The sequence below is a fragment of the Aspergillus neoniger genome (assembly GCF_003184625.1).
Source record: "Aspergillus neoniger CBS 115656 unplaced genomic scaffold BO87scaffold_70, whole genome shotgun sequence".
Lineage (NCBI taxonomy): Eukaryota > Fungi > Ascomycota > Eurotiomycetes > Eurotiales > Aspergillaceae > Aspergillus > Aspergillus neoniger.
In genome coordinates, this window is record NW_020291198.1 from 47,954 (window position 1) to 72,174 (window position 24,221).

Below are 24,221 nucleotides of genomic sequence, written 5' to 3' on the forward strand. Positions count from 1 at the left end.
TAAAATCTGAACTTAATCCTAATTCGCGTAGCTGAAAGGCTAAATTTGCAATTGGATACCAGTATTCTCGACTCTTTTCGAGTGCATCTTGAAGTTGTTGCTCCTCCAATTGGAGGACATTGTTATCGCTAAGAATCTAGGACTTGGGTGTTAGCACGGTCGGTCTATCATGTCATTAAACACTGACCAAGGATAGTTGCGGTGGCCGTATTAAACGGTCACACTCTTCTCTTAGTGTATCATGCATAGGTGTTTTTATGTAAACAGAGACTTCGATATCAAGGTGTGAGTATGATCGATGATGCGAGGAAGGAAACAGAAAGGGGCGGAGGTATGCGGTCAATATGCACGGTGGCCACCGCCTTGGTATCCATGGCTTACAGTACTACGACATTCATGGAGAAGTCCACCGGTTCCAAATAACACAAAGCTTCACCTCAATTGAAATGCTGTTTTTGTTCTTTTTTTAGAATGATACAGAAGCTACATGAGAGCAGACGCTGTAAATTATATGCATATCGAAAAAGGAACTGAACAGATCGGAGACGGTGAATATATGATATAGTTCAAAGGGGACTAGCACATGTCTCCTGAAACACACCATGCGCTAATGATGAAAACTTCAGTCTTCTACTCAGGACTGTGTTGAATATCGTTTGGCTATAAACCGACTCCTACGCAGATGTTGTTACACTCTCCGCATATGGCAGACAGCCAGGCTTCACAATGAGCACCTCAAGCCACAACACCTTAGGGGAGTTTTAGATGCCTTGGCAGCATTATTTAAGATACATAAGACCCAATCCCTCAACTGTAAGCTGATCTGAAAGCACAATGATACTCACACACCATAAACAGAATCCCACCCTCACTCCAAAACACCATCCCCCTCACACCTCTTCAACGGATACCCATCCCCCAAGCAAGTCGTAACCACCCCCTTGACCCACTCCAGCTTCCCCTCATCGTATGTATAGCTACTATCCTCATAGCTATCCGCCTGATAATACTCAAACGTGCCCCCGTTGCCCGGCTCCCCATTGAACACATACCCACGAGTCCGATGCGTTAGCGGATTACTCACAATCGCGCCCCATTTACCCTTGGGGATCGTCATCGTCACGGTGCCAGTGATCGTGCTCGTCGTGGTGTGCTGGTAGCTGATACTGGTGGTCAGAGAGAGAAAGTCCTCGATGAGACTGAAGTCGGCCGAGGCGCCGGTCGTAATGCTGTTTGCGATGGATTGGCCGGATTGGATGGCGAGGGTGACGGGGGCCTGGTTGGCGTGCGTGATGGTCGACATGGCAATGTCCCAGCCGAGGAAACTCTGCGGTTCCAGAGGAATTATCAGGTTTGTGGAGCTTCCACGCTTGGTGGTGGTGTTGTTCCTGTGGCTGGAGGCGCTGGTGATGAGCAGGGGTGGTGTGCTGTCATTGTTGGTGGATGACAGGTAGGTGAGGCTTGGGATCTGGGACGTGAGGTCGGCTTTCTTGATGGTCTTAGTGGTGTTGTTGTTTAGGAAGATGATTGCTTCGTCGGGACCGCAGATGGTGGTTGTGTTGGCGATTGGAACGGCGTAGGAAAGGGTTGCGGAGAAGAAGGTTACGAGGAGTGGGAGCTTCATGGTGTGCGGTTGCTTGATCGATCTTCTTCTGATGGTTAAACGGGGCCCCGAACTTGCTGAGTCTGTCTCGTGTCTTCTATCGAGAATAGTATGGACTTATATATCATATATCCCCAGGCATCTTAAAAGTGCCTGTTATCACCTCTCTACACAACTACTCCTACTACATCATCCAACTCCGCCAAGAAGTATAGACATCGCCAAGATTACGACATACAACATCGATCAACGATGTCCGAAACTCTCACGCAGATCCCCCAGAGTCCCCGAGGAACTCCCGAAAAAAACAAGATCGATAATCACAAGTCGCACAAGACTAGTTATGCAGCCACATTCTACCAAATTGAGTAAACTACACGATCCGCTTCTTGCCCGTAGCCCTAACCAAGACAACCGGTTGTCAATCTCAGCCACGGATCGAGCCGCTATCTATCCAGTCAAGGCTGCAAGTGGGTCCACCCGTTTCACGCCCCAAAACCTTAATAGATGATTTTGTCTGCCGCTGCTCCATTTAATTTAGCTCAGGGGGTTGTGCCATGTGCGTTCCGCCCGTTGAGATAGGAAGAACTCACGGATCGACTACTTGGCAAAGGATGAGACATGCATGTGGATCTGCGGTCAGTCGCTGCTCAGGTGATATGCTCTGGGATGTAATAGTATCATAGATGTAGCTTGAGCGTTGTGGTTGAGTTATATGTTGTCTGAGGATGTTTCTCTTGAGGTTATTGTGATCTTCGTTGCTGGTCTTGCTTTGCTTGAAGGATGGCATGTCGGTGAGATGTATACTAATGATTTGACGGTGGTGATATCATGGCGGAAGATACTCGGAAATACTGTTCCTTTGACGTGGTAGGAGAGCCAGAGAGAGTTGACGCTCTGAAAGATGCTGAGAGACTTGGCTAGAGACATCATATATTGCGGGATTTCCTGAGCTGTAGTCAGTCAATTTCGACAAGATAATAAGGACTACCCTGAACCAGACTTCAACGACACGCACCACTCTTTCTTCAGAGTTTCTCAAGCACAATGAAGCATTTTGCAGCTATCTTTGTCACAGTCTTCGCTACTGGGTAAGCATCAGGTTCTATTCTTCGAGATGCAGCTCAGCCACTAACATAGTGCAGTGCGCTAGCAGACCTCCATTACACAGGACTCTGCTATGACTCGCCTGGTAAGGACGTGGTGAGTTATCCTATTCCATAATTTTCATGGGAATTCTGTTGATTGAACGGAAACTTGTACAGAAAGTCTTCAACAAGGCAGCAACGGAGAAGGCCTGCGCTTCTTACAAGAACCGCAACACAGGCAGCCAACAATGGGACCAATGTCCGGATTGCACAGTACTAAGTGACCAAGACCTTTTGTACTACTGCAAGTCCGAGGGTCAGCACATCGGAGGAGACGAACTATCATATTACTGTGGACAGGCGGGTGCGGATGGAAGTTTGGCGTGGTGATGTTACAGTCTCGAGTTCAGGCAGTTACTCAACCTACAGATAGCATAACAACCAAGAAGCATAAACAGTCCTCCCCGCTATTTAACTGTCACTTATGCAAAGTGGGTGCACAGTACTTTTGATCAGGAGTATCGGAATGTGGCCGCGATCGCCCCTCATAGTTCCAATAAAAGCTAAGACATCAGACTAGGCCAACCTCACCCACCTAACCAGATCCTTCGTCCCTTCGCTTTCTTCACACTAAGCAACAAAACCAACCAGGTTTCCCATCCTTCTGTACCTATAGTGTTCAATCTAGATTCGGCCGCCGAAGTTCTTCCATGCCCAGCACAAATAGATGAATTTCTCATCTGCCGAGTCAAGCCTGCCATAACCCTCCTGCAGATCGGCTTGAGACGCTCAGTTCGCTTGCACACTAAGTCAAATAGACTGTACTTCTTATTGGATACCATCATTACGATTTATCAGGCTAGAGCAGGGGCTGAATAACTAACCTATTTCCAGCTACCGGTCCTGACGACTCTCGGACGCGAACGGACGGAATCCTTCCGATCAGGAAAGTTCACATGTGTACCTAATCCCTGCCCTTTTAATCTGCTTTATGTGCCTGGCACCTATATGAGAGGAGAGTAAAAAAAACTTTGTTTCTCTTCTCCGTTGTTGGATAATGTTTGTGTGCCGCTGCTATGAGCGCCACCAGCACCGCTGCCTCGACAGGGACTGGCACGGGCGTTATTCCTGCACCTGTAGGTGTAACGCCTGATTTAGACAGTCCAGAGAAGCACTATTATACTGCGAACCTGGTTGTGGTCACTATAGGTGTAACAATCAGTACGTTAGGTCTCCTGGTGAGACTATATACGCGGGTGGTTATTGTGCGGAAGTGGCTGCTTGATGATGGTGAGTGTGCCCCATGTACCTCTAAAATGATTGATGCATGCAAATATGTCCTCGAGGATTTCCAGTCACATGAATTGCTTACAGGAGATCTCATGTAGTCGTCATTGTATTATCCTGGGTTAGTAAACTACCCTCTCAACACCAATACGATGACTGATCATGATGAATCCAAAGATCTTCGCAGTATTAACTCAATCCCTACTCCTATGTACGCACCATCACTTACATTTCAACCGAGCCCAGCTCAATCCTAACTCAAACACTTCCATACAACAGGGGGCTACACCAACGCCGGCCTAGGCGTCCACGAATGGGACCTCACCCCTACCGTATACAACCGAACCCTCCGAGTACACACCCCATTCCCGACCCAACATTCTCCCTCAACCACCCCCTAACAGCGTCTCAAAAAAACTAGGTCCTCCTCCTCGGCGCAATAATGTATATTCCCGCCCTCGGTCTATCCAAAATCTCCCTCATTATTCTCTACTACCGGCTCTCCGATATGCAACGAAATTGGCGCATAACCCTATGGGGCATGACCGCCTTCGTCGTCGCCTACATGATTGTCCTAGAATGTTTATTTCTGTTTACTTGCGAGCCGGTACATAAGTCCTGGTACCCTGACATAGACGGACGCTGCTGGAGTAAAGCCCCGATCTTCATGGCGGGCGTGGTGGCAAGTATGTTTATTGATTTGGTATTGCTGGTCATGCCGCTGCCTATTGTTCTGAAGTTGCAAATGACCTCAAAGAAGAGGTTTGGGTTGATTCTTATGTTTGGTTTGGGAAGTTTGTACGTTTGATCTTTCTCTTTGGACTTGTTTGGACTGGGTTGTAAGTCGTGGCTAATATTTTATGGTTGTGTTCAGGTCACTAGTTACGAGTACATTGAGACTGGCGGCTACGGTGCCGATGTTGACGCAGCAAGACCAGACATATCTGTTGGGTGGGGTGGCTCTTTGGATGTATGTGATCTTTTATCCCTCCTTTATCCTTACACTTGAGTGTTCGTTGCTAACATGATCGCTGGTTCGATAGTAATGTCGAGGCAAGTCTCGTCATCGTCACAGCTTGCGTACCATCATTCCGACAAGTCTTGAGGTTCCATGTGTCTGGATGGCGGAGTGATAGTGGCGGAAGGCTTGATAGGATGTCCAGCACTTGCAATCTTCGCAGTGTGCAGCGGAGACAGGAAGGGTTCACAAATTTGAGCTTTGATCTGGAGATGGATCAAACTGACTCGCGTGGACATGATTCGGCTGGGGCACGGACCTAGAAGGGAAGTCATAGGTGTTATTGGGTGGGTTTTTGTGGGCTAGGAGTGTAGGATATAGACCCTCAGATTTTTAACATCACATAAAAGTATATCATTCTCAATTATTAAGGTTGTCTCGATCGCCGACACAGTCTAGCATGTGGACTACATGAAGCCGTCCTCCTCCGCTTCAACGTTATTCGTCAAAGAACTCTATTGCAGTAAGACATTCGCTTTCTGTACTCCAACCCGGCATGCAACCCCGCGACCTTATTACCATTAGACGATGACACTTCCCACCGACACCGATCACAACAACTGGACTATACTGCGCCAAGAAAGCGGCACATAAGCTGCCTCAAAACTGGCCGAATGCTTAATGATGGACTGTTGCTCGACTGCTTCTCGTGGATAGAAGGTATAACACTATTATGAACATCCGGTTGATCCCGTAATTGGCTAATCTAATAACTAAGGGATGCGCTTTCTGACTGTGTTGACTCAGAACCCTAGTCTGTTACCAGATGGCCTAGAGGTTCAAATTCGGAGGATTAACTGCCTGAAACGCACCAGATTGGACCCGGCAGTATGATAGACTTAGGCATCAGTGAACTTCTGATTGAATGAAGTAATATTGTAAGTTACTAATCCCAAGGCGGTGGAGTACTGCATATATAGTGGGTGCCTTCTTTGTTCGCCTCTTCCTCTTCCCCCCCCCCCACTCCTCATTCGGCATATTCACATCGCGAATCACGAATGGTACAATGTATGGCGGAGTTTGGTATCTATACCTTGCAACTGCACGGACGACATCACTTTCTACGAGCGGTGAAAATTGAGGAAACCTACGCCCCATCCTTCACGGAAAAGTTCTCATCTGATGTGAGGGGTCTTGAATCGATACCTTGCAGCCGGCAACTAGCTGGATTGGTAGGCAATGTACAGGACAACATATGCAAGGTGCTACGGAGCAATGGTTACTAGCCTACGTCATACTTGCCATAACGTACAGTAAGATCGGTGATCGGCAATCATAGGAAAACCTGGAATCCATCTCGCTTTGACGCACAGCTACGGAAACTTGAAGAGTAGGTAGCTGATTCATCTTTCTGCTTAACTGAAGAAGGCGGCAACAACGTACTTATTCCCCGGGATATCGTCACTGGCACAAACACAGGCACCATTATCAAGATTCCAGCACAGCAAGTGTATGACGGGTTTTAGCCATCGACCATGCCCTCCTCGCTACATATGCTGGATTTCAGCTTTTTAAACCCTTATACACTTACATTTGATCCGTATGGCCCATTTGCTGTTCTATATCGACTCTTGTTTCCAAGATGCGGGTCAGTATCAGAGAAAGACCTCTCGAATTACGCCAACAAGAGTCCTAATTACTGGCGGAACCAGTGGGTGTGGGTTGGAGTGCACAAAGGCATTTGCTCGTGTCGGTGCCCATGTAATCGTGACAGCAAGGAATAGTGAAAAGGGCGAAGTTTTGAGAGAAGAAATTATGAAAGAAACAGAGCCTCTCCATATTACACCCAAAGTCGACGTCTTGGAATTGGAAATGGGTTCCGAAGATTCTATTACGGCTTTCAATGCTCGCCTGCAAGATTACCCTTCTCTAGACTTAGTAATCCTGAACGCAGGCATCTACCAAACCGAATTTTTCGTATGCGAAAACACAGGAAGGGAACGGACACTACAGGTAAGGAGGGGAGACCTATCTGTTATAAGGAATATTCGAGACGACGTACCACCACTTCTTCACTACCACAGTCGCTTACTCGACTTCATGAGATATAGGTCATTCTTCTAAGTAACTGCGCTACAGCACTGCTCGCCATCCAGCTGTTACTGCGACAACCAACGCAAGGTCGTTTATTGATTATCTCATCAGAGGCGCATGCATGGGCAAATCCTCAGCAAAAGTCATTCACCGCCTTGATAGAAATGCTCAACCAGTCAAATACATATCCCTGTTATGCAAGATACCACATCAGTAAGTTACTGGTCATCCTGTGGATGCAGGAGCTGGCCCGCAGAATAGATCCAGCACGTGTTCTCATGGCGTCCGCCACACCCGGATTTTGCCGCAGCGGACTTTTCCGTTCCTTTAATGGTAAGACTATCGCCGATTATTTGGAGAGGCTAGTTTGCCGGACCCCTGATCAGGGCGCATGGCAGTATCTCACGGCGATCGAAGGTATGAACACAGCAGTGCATGGCTGCTTCTTCGCAGATGGAAAATTTAGGCCGTAAGTCTCCAAGCTAGTCAGTAATATTGGCTGACATGATAACATTTCATTCAGGTCATCGACCGCGGCAACACTGGCTAGGGAAGAAGGGCTACATGATTCTATGTGGGATAATGTCCTTAAAATGTTGCCTGAATGTGCACAACATGTAGCACATGACTTGTCTATCTAACCAATACTACATTTCGATATCATGATAGACTCTATGTTTGAAAGCTGTTGAGACATGTTGTTTTGTATAATAACCTCGTAACGATAACAAACATAGGGTATTGGCATTATTGACTTGTGGACAAGTGAATTAGGCCAGGTTTCAATAATACTGAAGCTTGATTATGCGAGAGGATAACTTATAACGAAGCTAGACTGCGCTGATGAATATATCTTGCAATCATGCAACAGTCTCTGTATAGCTCAATCGAAGCCACGCCTACTCAATTCCAGGGTTGCACAATTATAGTAGCAGTGCAACGCCCATCTTGACGCACCTAAGGTATAGACGTGTTGAGATTAATAGCAAATAGCTACTGTGCAAATGAGAAAATAGAGGCCAGAAAGGCGTACAACGCTAGGGTCGATTGAACACCTTTGCGCATTTATGTATATATACAATCCACATCATGCTATATACTATGTTCACCAGACAACACCCAGTGATGTACAAATTCAACCCCAACAGACCCCCATCCGAGCTAATTAGCCATGATAAGATAGCCAATAGATCAGATAAGGATGCTAATGCTGAGAGACAACAGGGTTGTATGAGCCGGGGCTTTTGGGTCGTGAGTGACATGATTGAAGAACATCCTGCTGATAGAACATTTATGCCTTGAAGTATCCAATACCTACCATCACAATCAATATCACTATCCTTGGGCTATCCAGGTATATGCGACTAACCATATAAAACCTGTTTCAGAAATGGCAATATCTGGAATGTTACGACACACACTGCTTGCATCACACATCATACCATGTCGAGGCATCTGCTGGAGTAGGCGAAGTCACGTGCCAGGCGCTCAGGCCGCCCACAAACGACCTCTCGCTTTGTTTACTAGATCACCTAGATAGCTACTAATTCAACTCACACTTTTGCTGCATTTTTTTGCGCGTTCGTTTGCTTGCTTTCGCTGTTTCGTTGCTTTGCTAGTAATCACGCGCCTCAACATACCATAAATCAAGGAAGGAAATGGGGCGTCGTAAAATGATGCGAGTCATTGCTATTTCCAGATATTTGAACGTCGCCTCGTAGCGAGGAGGTCAAGAGAGGCTGGACTAACTCAGCGGTGCGATAAGTGGAACAACTCCTTGGGTGAGAGATAAGCTTTGGACAGAAGAATGTATTGTTACACATGACGATGCTTGTAGATCGGACGAGATAAGAAAGCGCCTTGTACTACTATGTTCCTCCAGCTGCGTGCCCATTGTGCAACAATCTCAGTAAGTAGTGGAGGAGGGCGTGAGATGATTGGATGGATCACCTTCCGCAAGCCATAAAGTGATCAGTCTCATGGCAGTTCACTTTTTTACTGCACCTCAACCCTTGCTGGATACTCGATGAATACTCGACTATGTTTGAAGATCCATTGAGGGTCTTTACGAACGAACTTTGACTTCTTCTTAGGTGTTACTGGTATTGTGAACGTATTTTACATTACGAGCATATTACAAAGTGGGTAACATGCACTGAAAACAAAATGAGGAAAGCCCTAATTCACTGGAGCAGGAATGCAAGTGTCGGTTTCCGGAGTTAGAAGCTGAGTCTCGTAGAGCAAGGTGCTCGGTAAGACCGCTATGTAAGTATGTTCTACAGGGTATTCCTGGCCCGATTAGTTGGATACGATTTCCGGTAAACCAGTAAAGTGGGATATCTACTAATGAATCTAGCAGGGCTTCGGCAGATCCCCTCGCGAGGGGGGATTTGATACGTGGTTTAGGCTGTCCTTTGCATGGCAAGGTGGTCTGTCTTCATGGCGTTCTCTGGTGTACTATCGGTGGCGGGGGGCTTTAAATAATACATTTGCCGTGATCTTCTGATGTCGGTGTTGTTGTCATTAATTTAACTACTTTTGCGTGAAGGCTACTTATATCAATTTCATGATGCCCAAAGTTATTGTAGTCGGTACGTATATCTAAATCCATCTGAACGTGGCCTAAAGGTATATAGGAGCTGGTGCTGGAGGCGTAGCCACTGCTGCTCGTTTGGCAAAACAAGGCTTCGATGTCACTGTCGTTGAGAAGAACGACTTTGTCGGCGGCCGATGCTCTCTGATCCATCATAACGGCTATGTTCGTTATTCGTCATTTCTCTATTCCAACACTCTTCTTGCTAACGATTGACAGAGATTCGACCAAGGTCCTTCTCTTTTATTGATGCCAGAAGTGTTCCACGAGACGTTCCATGATCTAGGAACCTCTATTGAAGGCGAAGGAATCTCTTTGTTAAAATGCGAGCCAAACTACCGGGTCTGGTTCTCTGACCACGACAGCTTCGATCTAACAACTGATGTGGCAAGGCTGAAGCCACAAATAGAGCATCATGAGGGAGAAAACAGCTTTCATAGCTTTCTCGGCTTCATGCAAGAGTCTGGTCGTCATTACGATTTGTCAATGATCCATGTTTTGCGCCGAAATTTCCCTGGCTTATTTAGTATGATGCGACTTGGATTGCTGCAGTCCCTGTTTACGATGCATCCCTTCCAAAGTATTCATAGTCGTGTCAGTCGATACTTCACGTCTGACAAGATGAGACGGATATTTACCTTTGGAAGTATGTATCTTGGTATGAGTCCGTATGATGCACCAGGGACCTATTCTCTTCTACAGTATGCAGAATTGGCAGGTGGGGTTTGGTATCCCGCTGGGGGTTTTGAAAAGGTTGGTAGATTTTAAATCGATCAACACAGGCCATGCTAATGAACCAGATACTGGAAGGTATAGAGAAAATTGGAAAACGCCTTGGAGTCGAATATCGCCTCAAATCTCCTGTATCCTCGATCATTATTTCAGAAGACCAATCAGCAAAAGGCGTTCTTCTCTCATCTGGCGAGAAGCTCGAGGCAGATCTTGTGGTGGTCAACGCAGACCTGGTCTATGCATACAACCATCTCCTTCCTGCATCCAAAGAAGCACGCCGTCTAAGCAACCGCGAAGCATCTTGCAGCAGCATCTCCTTCTTCTGGTCTTTTGACCGTGTGATCAGCGAGTTAAAAGTACATAATATATTTCTTGCTGAGGAATACAAAAACAGCTTTGACTCCATCTTCAAGGATCACCAATTGCCAAACGAACCGTCCTTCTACGTGAATGTCCCAAGCCGAATTGATCCTACAGCTGCCCCGAAGGGTAAGGATGCAGTGGTTGTACTGGTGCCTACTGGCCATATGATGGACAGCACTGAACCCCAAGACTGGGACACGCTCGCCAGCAAAGCAAGAGACACTGTATTTGATACAATCGAAACACGCACTGGAGCTCGAGCACTTCGAGAAAGTCTAATCCACGAGTACGTCGAGACACCGGCAAGCTGGGAGGAAAAGTTCAACCTCAATCGAGGCTCTATTCTAGGGCTTTCACATTCATTCTTCAATGTGTTAAGTCTTCGTCCAAAGACTAAGCATTCTTCCATCAAGGGACTTTACTTTGTGGGGGCAAGCACTCATCCTGGCACAGGAGTTCCAGTGTGTCTTGCGGGGAGTAAACTGGTAAGCGATCAGATCATGAAGGATTGTGGTGGGAAACCCAAGGGGGGAATCTTTGTTGAATCCATGGCTATCATATCACTAGTCTTTTTATCGCTATCTCTTATAATCTTAGGTGTGTGTTCTCTATAGAGAAATGCCACAATTGATACCCTACGGAGTAGCGTCTCTTCTCTCTGAACGATAAACATAATTTCCTATTCAAGGTGTAGTATGAAAGTACCGCAATGCTACATGTATATGAGTACCTACTACTTCTTTCTGATCTCCTATCTAGCCCATACCAACCTACTAGACCTCACCGTTACCTCCAGCTGAAGGCCCGAAATTTTTATTACAAACAATTCTTCAACGGGCAGCAGCGATGTGAACAGGTCCATTAGTTCATCTATTCCATTTCCCCTGATAAACCTTGTTTCCTAATCCTTGCATGTAGATCGATGCAATATGATCCTTGCAGTAATTTACATACCATCGGCCAATGCACCGTAGGCCACTTTCAGTCGCCTCCACAGCGGGACTTCCATCTTTCCGTTTGTCCGCAGCTCGTTCAACTGCCGCAACGATCTCCCAATTTCCATATAACTCTCCACCGTGACGCGGATGGGGCCCTGGGCCTCCAATGGAAGCCTCCCGATTGCCGCTTCTGTCATTCTATACCACTCATCCGCTTGATCTAGCAGTCTCATCCTCAGGCTCTGTACTTGTGGTTCAGTGGGACAATCCAGAACCTTGGCTGGTGTGAGCCCTTTCGCCTCTAACCAGGTTGTGGGTATATACACGCGCCCCGATTCCTGCATCGCATTGAATGTCTCGGGCGATGTTGATGTATTGGAGTGCTTGGCCCATGAGTGCGCCTGCGGTGATCGTCTGTTGGTACGTGTGTTTATCAAGATTGTGAGGGCGGTTGTGGGCGACGGTTAGCTGGATGACGCATTCGGCAACCGTTCCTGCGACACGGTAGGCATATCTCTCCAAATCTGTTTCGGTTAAGATTGGAGATTTGGTATTGCTGGTGTTGAATTCGAGATCTGTTTCAAAGCCCTTCAGCAGGCCTTGAAGAGGTTCGATCGACAGCCTTTCAACAGGAAGATGCTCGATGGACGATAGCAGGACTGGGTCAGAGCGTATGCTCTTCGCCATGTTCTTTCCTGCGAATCTCTGCTCAAGAAGCAGTGCACACTCTTGAATCACAGATCGTGCCGTACTGCTGTCTGGTGCTTCATCCACTAGATCATCTATCACTCGGCAAAAAGAATATCTATACACATTAGTATGCGGCACGACAACATTCTGAAGCACTTACAAATAGATCAAGTCAATGCGAAGCTGGCCTTCAAACATGGCACTTCCCATGTACATACTCTGGCTGCGCTGTTTGAGTCTCATCACTGCATCGCGTAGATCATGTATATACTTCATGTTGAGCTCTTCATTCCGTCTGGTAATAAACTGCGTGAAGAGCTGTCCATAAGATGGAAATTCCGTCTCTGAAGTGATACCCATGTTATATATGCCCAATGCAATCGCATTGTCAATGGCCATCTGACCAAGCACAATCATGATATTCGTTACAACGAAGAATATCGCTTCCCTAAGACACATTAACTCTGATATAAGCTTGCTCTCTCATAGGCACCTACTCGATGTCCAGACTCCCCCAGAGTTGAATATCTAACTTAGTGGCTGACTCGATCACCCATGTCCCCTTTCCCAAGGCGATTGTGTCTACAACCCATAGAAAAAGAGTGGGTATACAGACCGCCAGAGATACCTCTCGAAGTGGAAGTCGTACAATAAATCGATAGGCCACCAGCCTAATAGAATTAGCGTGCACCATTCATCGATCGCGTATGCTTACCATTGAATCATCATGAATGGGCAGATCCAAGCTAGAATGAGTCCTAGGTAGGTATACCGTCCACCACGAAATATACTAGCCAGTCCCAAAAATTGACTCGAGCCGATAATGACAATTCCTAGATTTCTTTTCAGTGCATCTTGCGGTCCAAGATACATAGGCATAACAAAGCGCTTTGTTAGAATAATGTACACCAGGCTTGTATTGTACGTCTGAATGACGAAGAAGAAAACCTCCTCGATGGGGATCAAGCATATTCTCGGTCCTAGTATCGCATATGGTGGGTATGTCCAGATCCGAGTCCTGATAAGATAGGAGTCCCAGGGAATGGTTGATATGACCGCAATCTGGATGTATCAGCAGGTGTCGTACATTGGATGGAGAGGGCATACCGTAATAAGCGTTGCTATTCTGTATAGATCCAGCTTTGTAAAGAAAGGCCAGTAAGCCAATGTCATCACCACTGCGAGTGGGATGTTGTATGTCAAATGCCTAAATAATAAGCATGGCTAGCATAACATGTTACTTCGTATACTTACACCATGAGGTAGTCTAAGCCCATTTTGGAGTGTCTTGGATGATGTCAATATGTGAACTGCAAAGTCCGAGAAATCGACGGATTCAAAAACTCCCAGCGTCTATTGCAACAAATGTGTGGTGGAAATACTAATGCCGTTTCCACTCTGGACGTAGCATTGCTTTATAGATCTTGGATCGTGCAGATCATTGAATGTCGTCAATCACCCCTCGGTGGCCAGTGTGGCTACTAAAGTTTGACACGCATAGTGAACTTTATTGGTATGCCTATTTAGGCATATGGTGCGTCTGAGACTTGATATCGAAATCGAAAGATACAGGACCACATATTACACTGTTACCGTTACCGATACAGGCTTAATACACATGACGTAGATAACCCTGGTTCGGGGGCTCACAATTTGAGGATAAACTTGGAGCTTCGTCAAGGTCTGTCTTGACCCAACTGTCGTTCACCCTATTAGGCTGCCATTGGAGCGCGAATCTGTATCCACTGTGACATCTTACTGAAGTCTAGCAAGGCCTTGACCGTCGTAGCCTACATAAAAAATTGTTTCATCTTTCTTTTGGGTGAGACTTCCGGCAGAACTGAATTACCATTATAGCATTCAGACATTTTTCATTGGTATCGCTATAAAAAGGTAAGATTTCGGAAATTCTCAAGTTTCTAACGATGTCTAACCTGTAAGTGGCTGACAGCCTACATGAAGCATAACAACGCTACTGAATCCCCTTCGGCATAATCACCGTCTATGGCAGTTATGGACTCTTCTACGCTTCTTTATGGCACACGCTCCGTTTACACCAATCGACATGATGATATGAAGAGAAGAAATTTCGCGACCTTGTGATCAGCGACAACATAACAGTTCCCGGTAATGCAATTGTATCGAAAGGGTCCGTCAACGCCATGCCATTTGCCGACGATGCGCCACAGAAAGATGCCTCGTGCGAGCCTAATATCTAATACTAACATTATAAACATAGTATGAGATTGGTGTGTTTTCACCTACTCTAATAATAGAGACTTTCCTCGGCGATAAGGCGGAGGTGGGGAGTATACGAAGTACCTACCAGGCTAGGGGGGCTTGTGAAAAGCTATCAGAATGATGTCCACGGTGACGTGGCGCATGCAATCATGAAAACAGTCCAAAGTCTAGTTGTATTATTGGCATACATAAACGGACCCAACTGTACATGCCATTCGGAATGACAACTGTGCTAACGTCTGAACCGGCTGTTTGATGCCACCGTCCAACTGTCCACCAGCAAGCGCTCGCAGAAAATCAAGTAATAGTTTGCTTGGGTTGAAGAAAAGGATGTGCGGCCAGTTCGCCTGCCGTTCTTCTCTTATTTGGGTGCCAAACCAGAATTTTCTTGACAAGGTCAACGAAATTATCTCTCTCCTCTTCATCGAGAAAGGAAACCGCGTCGTCTAATGTTCGGTTGGGAATCAAGTCTTCGTATATGAAGCGGCCTAAAATAAGTAAGTAATCTGGAAATCTCCGGATAAAGAAACACATAATACCGTTGTTGTCAAAGAATGGCCCATCGAAGTACTCCTCCGCGGTCTCACATAGTCTGTCATCTTCTCGTCTAACAGGTTCCGGCCACGGGTATTCTCGCATGTATTGATACCTTTGCATGATCTCTGGAGGGGGTGGGCCGAGTAAGGCCACCATTTCAGCCATGTGTAGTTTAGCATCGTAGCGCCCTTGTTTATCATGGATATGCTGGAATAGCTCTTTGCCTTCAATCAAATCCCATAGCTTGTCCCAAGTTAGTGAATGCAACAGACTTAGGGAATAACGGAACGTACCAGAACACCAAGGTTCCAGATATCTGCAGGCATTTGCCACCCAATACCCAATATCACCTCTGGTGCCCGATAGTGGTCCGGCTGAATAGGCCAGACACCCCAATCATCGTCTTCTTCGAGTCTCGTTGCCAAGCCAAAGTCAACAAGCTGTGGTATACTTCTCAAGCTTTTGAGGGGCCCGAAGTCACTGCGAGACTGATACACTGGCCGCCCTGTCGAATCGACCTTAAAGGCCATTGGCTTTTCAAGCTGAGATTCAATAAATTCAGCAAGAACAGTTGGGTCCTCAAATGAGACCATGATGTTTTCGAGCTTGATATCTACAAAGTCACCTGAGTTTAGTACCACCGATGAGAAGCCTTGAAAGGGGCGTGATAGACTTACCTGTATGAACAGTTCTGCAATCTTTGTGGAGATAATCGAGGCCCGTAAAAAGGGCACGGATGTATGTTTTGACGAGTGGCAATGGCATCTTTTTCTCATCAAAACGCCGTTGATACATCGATAGTGGCTCCCTCATTGGCGGATACACAAGACATGAATGAGAACCTTCTGGACCTTCAATTTGAAAAGAGTCCAGTAATGTTCGGATGAGTGAGCGGCCGCGATGCGATGGGTCTGCCGTAGAGATGTGCTCTTCAACTTCACACTCATGACCAGCAAAGCTTGCATTGTTATTGGCAATTTTTAGTGCCACAACGCTCCCGGGCTCCTCAATCTGCCTGTATGTTGGTCAGCGACAGCAAGTCCCAAATGGCGGAGATTTCATTGAAGGCTACCTTTGCAAATCGCACGCAAGCCATACCGTTGAAGACACGCCCCAGCCAACCTTTACCAGAGTCTGGTAACGGTCGCCGAGTACCTCTCCCGGCTTCGCTGGATAGAAGTACTTGGAATTGTAAACTGGCGAGATCTCCTCATCAACGAGTATGCCGGGCGGTAAAGGTGGCCCGGCAGAAGGCATGGGGAACGGTTTCTTGCGAAGCAAGGCAGTCAAACGAGGAACGGATAACCTCAGAGGATTCATTACAGAGAACTTTCCTTCAAGCCGAATGGCACTTGTGTTATTTATGGGTTGTTGTTCAAGAAGTTGACAATCATTAAGGAGACCGAGCACGGTTGGTGAACGTTCAATCACCTGGCACAATAAGTTACAGGTCGCGACGTGACTAATCCTGATACGGGTTGGGGGAAACAACCTTTCAGCCAATAATATCATCCAACGCTCCCGAGCTCCAGCGAAGTCAGCCCTGTGACCACTTGATAATGATTATGGTAAGTACTATATGGCATCTTGACGTCAAGCAACCACAGGAGCGTGTCCAAAATGCCGCTTGTTACGCGTCATTAACTTGAGTTATTTTTACCAGCGGCTAGCAGTGATCAATCAGGCATTGATTTGACTTTGGCGCCGTGATGGACACTCATTTAGCACGACGGTGTAAGCGCTCGCTTGCATCATGGTCTGTTCCAGCATACGGCAAAGCCACAACCCGAGCAGTGTAGCGCGCAAACCGTACCCTATCAAGCTGAGATCTTGACTGGGTCGCTGAAGGCTGCTACGCCATGAAACGGATACGTGGGCAAGGCGGCAGTGCAATCGATATAGTAAACCCGGAGAACGCTTTTAGTTACGCCAGGGCAGCCATAATTAGGATCCTCTGGTTCTCAAAGGATTCGAGAGAGCGCTAAAGAACCTCTGTCGCTCCAAAGCCTCTCCGCCAATGAATACAGCATATCTTATGTGACCCGCGACCGAGGAAAGTAATCCGCAATAGTAAGGAAAGCAAGGCTAACTCCCGCACTAGTTAGCATGTCTTCTGATGGAAACATATAAGAGAGGCTCGGAGTCCTCTGCATCAACAGAAACCAAACAGAGCATCATCTCACTCCAAGGCCATTTTTACACTACGATCATCTCTTCACGCATCGTCTACATCTACATTTAACAAATCCAACAATCATGGCGTCGCGAGCATTCTCAACCACCGCCAGACAACTGAAGCAGCTCAACTGGACTCTCCAAGAATTACCATCGATGTCAATTGGTTGATCCACCAGATCGAGCTCTCCATTGATGGAGTTCCGGGTTTAAGAGCCCGCGTTGTCAGCGCCCAGGTCATGTAAGATAGTTGCATACCTCTGTTGCATCATTGAACGACCAGAGAAGCTAACCTTGCAAAGCGGGAACCCTCATCCCACGCCTAATCGCAACGACCCGTACCATGGCTCCGTGGTTCTTCTGGATAAGGATGGCAAAAGGGCCACGTCTGCGCATGCCTATATCAACGGATATGTCAAGTTCTCCAAGGAGAAATTATATAAGCCTGTGAAGCTTTCCCCAATCCCCGAGGCACCGGTCTACCCGCCTGAGGACCTCGCCCCTAACCAGTCGAACTCCAAGAAGGACAAGAAATGATGGGTAGCCCATGGGGAGATGTGTGATCTGCGGTTAGATGAATGATTGATTTTCGTAATCACTTGTGCGTGTTTATTTTGTCGTTCTTTGTTCATTAAATGTACCTTTAGTTCTAAAACCACCTCTATGAACTTTCCATTAAGCAATCATAGTAGTCAAAGACACTTATAGATATAAGTTAAATTGAACACAAAAGTACCCGGAGTTAAATCAGGCTTGACAAACGCTATTACATGCTAGACGCACATGTGTCTAAAGTGAAGCTCATATTCGTGCCTCAGCTTCCCAGCACCGAGTTTATGAAGCACTCATCCGGCTCGCCTGTGGTGTAGACCGAAGTACCTTTGTTCAGACTAAGCCCGCCATTCTTCCACTTCCAGTAACCAGGCGGTGGCAGTACCTATGCCAATAAGTCAGTAGAAGGACATGATTATGAGGCGAACTTGGGTAGATCTAGCTCCTCCGGATCTGCTCTGGCACAAGACTCACTCATAGTAAGGCATAAGTTAGGTCTGGGCTACAGAAACACGCGTATTGTAATTTCACGTGATTACAATGGCCATAAAGAGTGTTTGTATTGCAGCTAGTGCTTAATGAAAGCACTAGGTCAAGATCCAGGTAGGTGATATCAGCGTTAAATTCCCTATCACTTGAACTCATTATGGTACTTTACTACCATTGAAATGAAATGAACAGCATCAATTAAAACTGATGCTCAAGACATGTACTAGTTACCACTAGGTACCAATCATTATCAAAGTATACCCCAAAGGTTCCGACAGGATCCTGTCCGGTCGGCAGAAATTCCTGGGTTGGCTTTCCAAGACTGACCGTTGATAGCACGTGTACCAGACAGCTTAGGAGCAACTGTTCGAGTTGCTTTGAAAGGAACAAGGTATAGTGTAAATAGTTAATATAGGATGTGTAGGATGTGTAGGATGTGTAGATAGGCGCTACTGCCATGTTGTCCAGGCTTCCTCACACAGTCATACTTGGTTCCGCTTATAACATAGCACTATATTCTCCAGCGCACGCTGGCTCTCGCAACGTATTCTATAAAGAGCCTTCGTAGGGTGTCACAAAAAAACAATACTGTAGAACCTGTAGGTCCATTCACTGCCTCTCTTTAAGGGCTGCTTCGCAATATGGTTGCGGAGGTTTTACGCAACCCCCTGGTTCACTTAAGGGGCCTCAGGCAGTATATTCAGGCTCTGTGCAATAGTGGCCTATGTCACAGGCTCTAGCATGTAAAGAACCATTTAATAAATATTCTGCCGGTAGAATCGCTCCTACTACTCGGAAGAGAGGAATACGGGTTTGTTGTTATGGTAGGGAAGATGGCCTGAGGAGTGGCTGTCCATCGGCTGTTTGGAACAGTAACGCCGACCGGAACCCGGATGCTCACTGATTTCCTTGCTCGCGCCTAGTTTGGCTTAGCTAGTTGTGTAAAATGTAAATGGCTAGTTAGTGGCAGCGAAAGCAGGTCTAGACTAGACTAGTCAGCGGGAATGATAAAACCGCGCCGTCTGACGGCCGGTCGATTTAGCGTCTGTGCCGGTGGCATTAGTGGAGCTGTGCTTATTTGACAGCGGCCCCTCCCCCTTAGCAGCATCGGTTCGTGTGCATTTCTACCGCTGCTGCATGGGTGAGCGAAGGTGATTGCATTTGAGATTGATTATAGTACAAAGTCACATATCTTTATTCTGAGCGAAGATGGAGTCTAACAGCTAAGCTTCCCATTGGAGAACGCATTAGTGGTGGTGCATAATTCACCCTGACCGTAAATCGGGGCGATGTGCTCCTGGCTGCTGTCTACGATCTCAAAAACCCTGTTGATTTCCGTTTTCTTGCTTATACCCCTACCCCAGCCTTTATATCTCCCTAATTCGACGTTGTTGGGGCGGCTTCCCGTGAAAGAAGAGGTTTGTCGCGACCCGAAAGGCGATCGAAGCTTAATGAGTTTGCGCAGGGACGAAAGGGAGCCGGACATGAGACCAAGATTGAACTCAAGTTCCATCCAGATGAGTGAATTAGCGGCCGTGTCTGTTATTGGTAATAATGTGTAAGCGAGCTGGATATCCTCATCAAACCACTGATACCATTATACTTACAGGTGTAGTCTGTTTCGTCCCTGGCATAGGTCAAAGTGCTGAAGCGAACCAGTGCCGCGATGCACGCTGTGAATCCTGAGCGGACATAACAGTCAGTTACGATTTGGTCCAGGTGAGGCTTTCGCATACCAAGACAAAATAGTCCAAGTACCAAGACCCTTCGTCCAAGTGGCATCTGAAGCTGCCACACGCGACGGATCGGAAGTGTGAGGATGGTCAGATCCATCACAAACATGATAACGCCTTGCGCCATGAGGATGGCAAAGGAAGTGTCAACACTGTAGCATTTAGCATCAAGGATGGTTTTGTCGAATCCAGCGCGAACGGGTCGACATTGGAATGCGAGAGCCAAAGTTCCTGCGAGAGTGAAGGCCGCTAGGAATCCCAATATGCATCTGCCAGCGATGCTAATGCTGCGGGTGGGGAAAAGCCGCATTATAAAGACAGTTAAACTTGTCTTGACCGATGCAGCAACGAGCAAATAGCTGCAGAGCGCAGCATAGTAGATCTAAGTTTTGCCTGTGACCTCAGCCGCTGTCCAATCTAGAGGGTGTGTTAGCTCAGCGTACCTTCCACCAAACCAACAGGTCCGCATCTGAAACATCCTTGGTCTTTTTTCCGAGACCATAGTAGGTGATGGTATATGCAAGCGCCGAGAATCCGTTCGCCATGATCTGTTGTCCTTCAGTAATTTGTCCCACACCGCTCGAGCATTTGGAGAGACTAACAAGAGCGACCATTACCATCCAGTCATCCAGTCCCCATGAGTTTAGAACAGTTTTCCGTAGGTAGAGCTATGAGATATGTCATTGCATGAGTTGTGCTTTTCATCCTTATCAGGCGTCAGGTACATACCCGGAGACCGCAAACCAGGGTAGTTGGGATAGCAAGGACGAGGACTATGATACGGACAGTAGTAGTCATCGTAGGTAGACCACCATCTCGTGGTATGACCGTCCAGTCCATCCTGCAATTAATCTAATGTCCCACACCGGTCATTGCTCGTATGGCATGGTAGAAATGTCGAGTCCAGAGGGGGGAGCATGTCGAGGATAAAGTCCCCCGTTATTGCATTTAGCCAGGATTAAGTTGAAAATCTCTGATAAAGAAGGAATCAGATCCCTGTACTATAATGGACAACGCGAAAGGCAAGAAAACGGTTGGCGTAGGATAGCGTGTGTGACTACCAGACTAGGGCTGTTCTAGCCCCGCAAATCCTGGACTTTGTTCCGCGTGCCGGCTCCATGTCCGTTGCCAATGAGTGCTATTTAATGAGCACGGTGGATACCGTTCGTAGTCACTCCTTTTCGTGAACATCCTCATTTCTTTTTCTTTATTGACCGGGGTATCTGGTAAGCAACCCTGTCATTGCAGCCTCACACACAAGCCATAATGAGCTGTGCAGCAGTCATTGCAGCGATCGTTCAGGGGGCGAACGTTGACACTTCCACAACCCCAACAATCGAGGCCCTACTGTCCAAGTATGCAGCACTTTCGGATGATGAGAAGGGCTCTGTACGGGCATCCCATCTTGCCCAAGTTTTCCCTTTGTTTTTCGGCGAAAATGCCATCTTCCGGGAATCGGATGGGTATGATACCCAACGTCAAGTACCCTGGTATGACAATTGCACATCCTCGAAGCACATTTACAATCAGACTGATTCTGTTACACAGGTCAATCAATTGCTGGCTCCAACCATTAGTTGTGGTCACAGCAACGTCAGCACAAGAAGTCGCAACTGCTCATGCTCTCTGTCGTTTCTTCAACATTAACTTCTCTGTCCGCGGTGGTGGTCACCTACAGAACCCGGGGTTCACCAGCAACAACGGCGGAGTAGTCATCTCCCTGAGCAAATTCAACCATGTCAAGCTGTCGGACGACAAGTCTACCGCAGATGTTGGTCTTGGACTAAGGTGGCTTGATGTCTATAAGGCTCTCGACCCTTATGGTCTTGCAGTGGCAGGAGGTCGAATTCCAACTGTTGGTGTCCCAGGTCTTCTCCTGGGAGGAGGGATCTCCTTCCAAAATAGTCAGTATGGAGTGGGCGCAATGGGCGTGTCTAATTATGAGGTAGTCTTGCATGTACACTGCACTCCTTCCAAATCCTCGCTAATTAGATCACAGGTTGTCCTCGCAGACTCAAGCATTGTCAATGCCAATGCGCAAGAAAATCCAGACTTATTTTGGGCCCTCAAGGGAGGCGGTCCTAACTTCGGTAAGCCGTTCCTCGGAAGTATAATGATTTGATTACTGACCAAACCCCAAGGTATCGTAACCAAGATGGACCTAGTGACAGTGCCTACCGAGTCGTGGGCTGAAGCTCGTGTTTACCCTCCAACAGCCTACCCCGAGCTCGCCAAGGGTCTCATGAAGTACCATGAAGCAATTGAAGTCGACAACAAGGCATCTCTCGTCTGGCATGCTACCAGCCAAGCAATTCTTCTCGTATTCTTCTACTGTGCCCCTGTCGAGAAGCCTGCTGCATTTGAGTCATTCTATGATATCCCCTTCTTGATGAACTTTGTGCCGCCGGGTACTCGCTCGATCTATGAGCTCGTCCAGGCGGTTGCCTCAGTCATCTCACCTGAGGTTTTGCAGTAGGTTATAACAAGGCTTACAGTGTGTGTGCCATGCTAACAGACCCTTAGTCATGAGTTCCGAACCATGTCCAGTCGGCCATGCTTAGAGTTATACGAAGCAACCGAGAAGGTCCGCCGAGAACAACAGGAGGCTTTGAGTGACGTTGAAGGCCTTGTCCTGACCAACGTATTCCAGCCCATGTCTTCCTTGGCCATGAAACAGAGTCAGAAGGATGGTGGAACGCCTCTTGGGCTAGAAGCAGTAGGCCAGCAATGTATGTTGCCCTCCTTATGGTATGCTCGCGAAACTAACAAGGTAGGGTTCTTGTCAATGGCCGACTGGAAACATGCGAAAGACGAGGATCGCGTCCGAGAAGCAGTCTGTAAGATTGTGGATGTTGCCGAAGCGACAGCAAAGCAGGCTGGCGCGTATCTTCCATACCGGTACTCCAGCTATGCGTCTCGCGATCAAGATCCACTATCCAGCTATGGTGCTGAGAATGTAGCAAAGCTCAAAAGCATTGCTGCGAAGTATGACCCTGACGGGGTGTTTCAGAAGTTGCAGAACGGTGGATGGCTGCTTTCGAAGGTAGGATCGCAGTCAAGGTCTGTGAAGTTGGCATGAGTGTTACGTATCTCGGATAAACTGGTATGGATAATTGAAGGTGATTTAATGATAACAAGGTGACGATATATTGATGAATCCTGTTCTTGGAAACTCAAGGGAAGTTGTCCGTCGAAACTGTAGATTGAGGAATATACGTGGTTATGTGATAAGTGATCTCCATCAGCAATTCATGCAAGTTAATGCTCCCATCTTTGAATAACTACAGCCTGAATCAAATCGAGTATGGTTTATACTATTTGGAGACTTTTGCTATATACTATTGCCTTCCAAACAGACCCTACATCTTCGTATGGATGACCTAGCGAATATTCACATGCTACATTAAGGCCCTGGGAACTTTGACAAACGAGTCTAGAAGCTTTAATCCTGCCAGAGCAAGAGATTTTATTGTAGCTCATCTAGATACAACAAAGACCTGGTTCTCGTGATTTTGCTATAGAAAACCAAATGCTCATGACTAGTATAGCCCTAGTGCTGAGCGCATGGCAAGAAAGCTAAATATAATTGAAGTATAAATCAGATAAGTAGCATGTATACCATGAACAAAGAGTCATTTATATTCCATCAACGTTGGGTAACTGGAGAAGCAGTAATCAGCGACATGAAAACCACCAAAGTAATACACACTCACCATCACTTCAGCTTGCCTTCGGGTATACCTGGAAAGACTTGAATCCCTGACCCTGAGTCCAGCATCCTGAGCCCCCGAAAGTGTGAAAGTTATTGCAAGCGCCGCCACTTGCTCCATCGAAAACCCAGTCGTCGGGGATCTCAGCCCTGATAGACTGAATGGTTGGGTTGTATGTCTCGAGCGAGTAACACCCGTAACTCTGGTTTCCGGCGTATGACCACTTGTATTCGGTGCACTCGGTGTCGGTGTAGAGGGTCACGTTCCAGTGTACTGCGAGGGAAGTACCAGCCAAGGCTGCGATGGGGAGGATGGAGAGGAGCTGCATGGTGATGATATGTTGAAGCAGTAATACTAGTAGCCTCGGTCACGTGACCCCTACATACCAAACAACCCCTACTTCTACCCTCGCTGCGCAACCCCTAGATAGGAACACAA

The 24,221-nt window shown here is 47.0% G+C and overlaps 11 protein-coding genes across 11 annotated transcripts; 6 read left to right on the forward strand and 5 right to left on the reverse strand.

Moving 5' to 3' along the window:
- Positions 1-868: 868 nt before the first annotated feature.
- BO87DRAFT_452148 (uncharacterized protein) lies at positions 869-1,669 on the reverse strand (the record flags this gene model as incomplete). The annotated part of the gene is made up of 1 exon (XM_025628488.1): positions 869-1,669. Exon 1 carries the CDS (start codon positions 1,622-1,624, stop codon positions 869-871), a length of 756 nt encoding a protein of 251 aa, XP_025473893.1. The 5' UTR covers positions 1,625-1,669.
- A 981-nt stretch (positions 1,670-2,650) lies between these two features.
- Positions 2,651-3,081, forward strand: BO87DRAFT_402274 (uncharacterized protein; the record flags this gene model as incomplete). The annotated part of the gene is made up of 3 exons (XM_025625672.1): positions 2,651-2,694; positions 2,749-2,806; positions 2,869-3,081. The coding sequence occupies 3 exons, from the start codon at positions 2,651-2,653 to the stop codon at positions 3,079-3,081; spliced, it is 315 nt and encodes a 104-aa protein (XP_025473894.1).
- A 686-nt stretch (positions 3,082-3,767) lies between these two features.
- Positions 3,768-5,259, forward strand: BO87DRAFT_452153 (uncharacterized protein; the record flags this gene model as incomplete). The annotated part of the gene is made up of 5 exons (XM_025628489.1): positions 3,768-3,981; positions 4,258-4,331; positions 4,400-4,776; positions 4,853-4,948; positions 5,022-5,259. 5 exons carry the CDS (start codon positions 3,768-3,770, stop codon positions 5,257-5,259), a joined length of 999 nt encoding a protein of 332 aa, XP_025473895.1.
- Positions 5,260-6,751: 1,492 nt separating this feature from the next.
- BO87DRAFT_322298 (uncharacterized protein) lies at positions 6,752-7,671 on the forward strand (the record flags this gene model as incomplete). The annotated part of the gene is made up of 4 exons (XM_025619969.1): positions 6,752-6,949; positions 7,048-7,243; positions 7,292-7,499; positions 7,554-7,671. The coding sequence occupies 4 exons, from the start codon at positions 6,752-6,754 to the stop codon at positions 7,669-7,671; spliced, it is 720 nt and encodes a 239-aa protein (XP_025473896.1).
- Positions 7,672-9,599: 1,928 nt separating this feature from the next.
- On the forward strand, positions 9,600-11,380 carry BO87DRAFT_402277 (phytoene desaturase family protein; the record flags this gene model as incomplete). Its single annotated transcript, XM_025625673.1, has 6 exons — positions 9,600-9,621; positions 9,667-9,788; positions 9,843-10,269; positions 10,333-10,380; positions 10,440-11,203; positions 11,333-11,380. The coding sequence occupies 6 exons, from the start codon at positions 9,600-9,602 to the stop codon at positions 11,378-11,380; spliced, it is 1,431 nt and encodes a 476-aa protein (XP_025473897.1).
- Positions 11,381-11,664: 284 nt separating this feature from the next.
- BO87DRAFT_431532 (phytoene synthase) lies at positions 11,665-13,623 on the reverse strand (the record flags this gene model as incomplete). Its single annotated transcript, XM_025627593.1, has 7 exons — positions 11,665-11,898; positions 11,963-12,461; positions 12,507-12,794; positions 12,844-13,017; positions 13,062-13,408; positions 13,454-13,553; positions 13,601-13,623. 7 exons carry the CDS (start codon positions 13,621-13,623, stop codon positions 11,665-11,667), a joined length of 1,665 nt encoding a protein of 554 aa, XP_025473898.1.
- A 1,124-nt stretch (positions 13,624-14,747) lies between these two features.
- BO87DRAFT_381375 (putative protein kinase) lies at positions 14,748-16,517 on the reverse strand. Its single transcript, XM_025624516.1, has 5 exons — positions 16,197-16,517; positions 15,802-16,139; positions 15,418-15,737; positions 15,127-15,367; positions 14,748-15,075 (listed from the first exon to the last, which is right to left on the reverse strand). The coding sequence occupies exons 1-5, from the start codon at positions 16,442-16,444 to the stop codon at positions 14,885-14,887; spliced, it is 1,338 nt and encodes a 445-aa protein (XP_025473899.1). The 5' UTR covers positions 16,445-16,517; the 3' UTR covers positions 14,748-14,884.
- Positions 16,518-17,380: 863 nt separating this feature from the next.
- BO87DRAFT_463842 (uncharacterized protein) lies at positions 17,381-17,907 on the forward strand (the record flags this gene model as incomplete). Its single annotated transcript, XM_025629262.1, has 3 exons — positions 17,381-17,385; positions 17,445-17,540; positions 17,602-17,907. The coding sequence occupies 3 exons, from the start codon at positions 17,381-17,383 to the stop codon at positions 17,834-17,836; spliced, it is 336 nt and encodes a 111-aa protein (XP_025473900.1). The 3' UTR covers positions 17,837-17,907.
- Positions 17,908-19,556: 1,649 nt separating this feature from the next.
- Positions 19,557-20,871, reverse strand: BO87DRAFT_322281 (uncharacterized protein; the record flags this gene model as incomplete). Its single annotated transcript, XM_025619968.1, has 6 exons — positions 19,557-19,879; positions 19,948-20,022; positions 20,077-20,455; positions 20,517-20,621; positions 20,676-20,741; positions 20,803-20,871. 6 exons carry the CDS (start codon positions 20,869-20,871, stop codon positions 19,557-19,559), a joined length of 1,017 nt encoding a protein of 338 aa, XP_025473901.1.
- Positions 20,872-21,236: 365 nt separating this feature from the next.
- Positions 21,237-23,361, forward strand: BO87DRAFT_381378 (FAD-binding oxidoreductase). The gene is made up of 6 exons (XM_025624517.1): positions 21,237-21,563; positions 21,622-22,018; positions 22,073-22,163; positions 22,215-22,545; positions 22,597-22,802; positions 22,848-23,361. The coding sequence occupies exons 1-6, from the start codon at positions 21,340-21,342 to the stop codon at positions 23,150-23,152; spliced, it is 1,554 nt and encodes a 517-aa protein (XP_025473902.1). The 5' UTR covers positions 21,237-21,339; the 3' UTR covers positions 23,153-23,361.
- A 348-nt stretch (positions 23,362-23,709) lies between these two features.
- On the reverse strand, positions 23,710-24,111 carry BO87DRAFT_420408 (uncharacterized protein; the record flags this gene model as incomplete). Its single annotated transcript, XM_025627002.1, has 2 exons — positions 23,710-23,733; positions 23,815-24,111. The coding sequence occupies 2 exons, from the start codon at positions 24,109-24,111 to the stop codon at positions 23,710-23,712; spliced, it is 321 nt and encodes a 106-aa protein (XP_025473903.1).
- Between the last annotated feature and the right edge of the window lie 110 nt (positions 24,112-24,221).

What these genes read in the sequence shown, in the direction of transcription:
- BO87DRAFT_381375 (XM_025624516.1), bottom strand. Translation starts at nt 16,444, where the DNA reads ATGAATCCTCTGAGGTTATCCGTTCCTCGTTTGACTGCCTTGCTTCGC. An exon ending in TTGCAGAACTGTTCATACAG is followed by an intron (nt 15,738 to 15,801) that starts GTAAGTCTATCA and finishes GTGACTTTGTAG; the next exon opens with ATATCAAGCTCGAAAACATC. An exon ending in TCTGGAACCTTGGTGTTCTG is followed by an intron (nt 15,368 to 15,417) that starts GTACGTTCCGTT and finishes ACTTGGGACAAG; the next exon opens with CTATGGGATTTGATTGAAGG.
- BO87DRAFT_381378 (XM_025624517.1), top strand. Translation starts at nt 21,340, where the DNA reads ATGAGCTGTGCAGCAGTCATTGCAGCGATCGTTCAGGGGGCGAACGTT. An exon ending in TGGGCGTGTCTAATTATGAG is followed by an intron (nt 22,019 to 22,072) that starts GTAGTCTTGCAT and finishes ATTAGATCACAG; the next exon opens with GTTGTCCTCGCAGACTCAAG. An exon ending in AGAAGCAGTAGGCCAGCAAT is followed by an intron (nt 22,803 to 22,847) that starts GTATGTTGCCCT and finishes CTAACAAGGTAG; the next exon opens with GGTTCTTGTCAATGGCCGAC.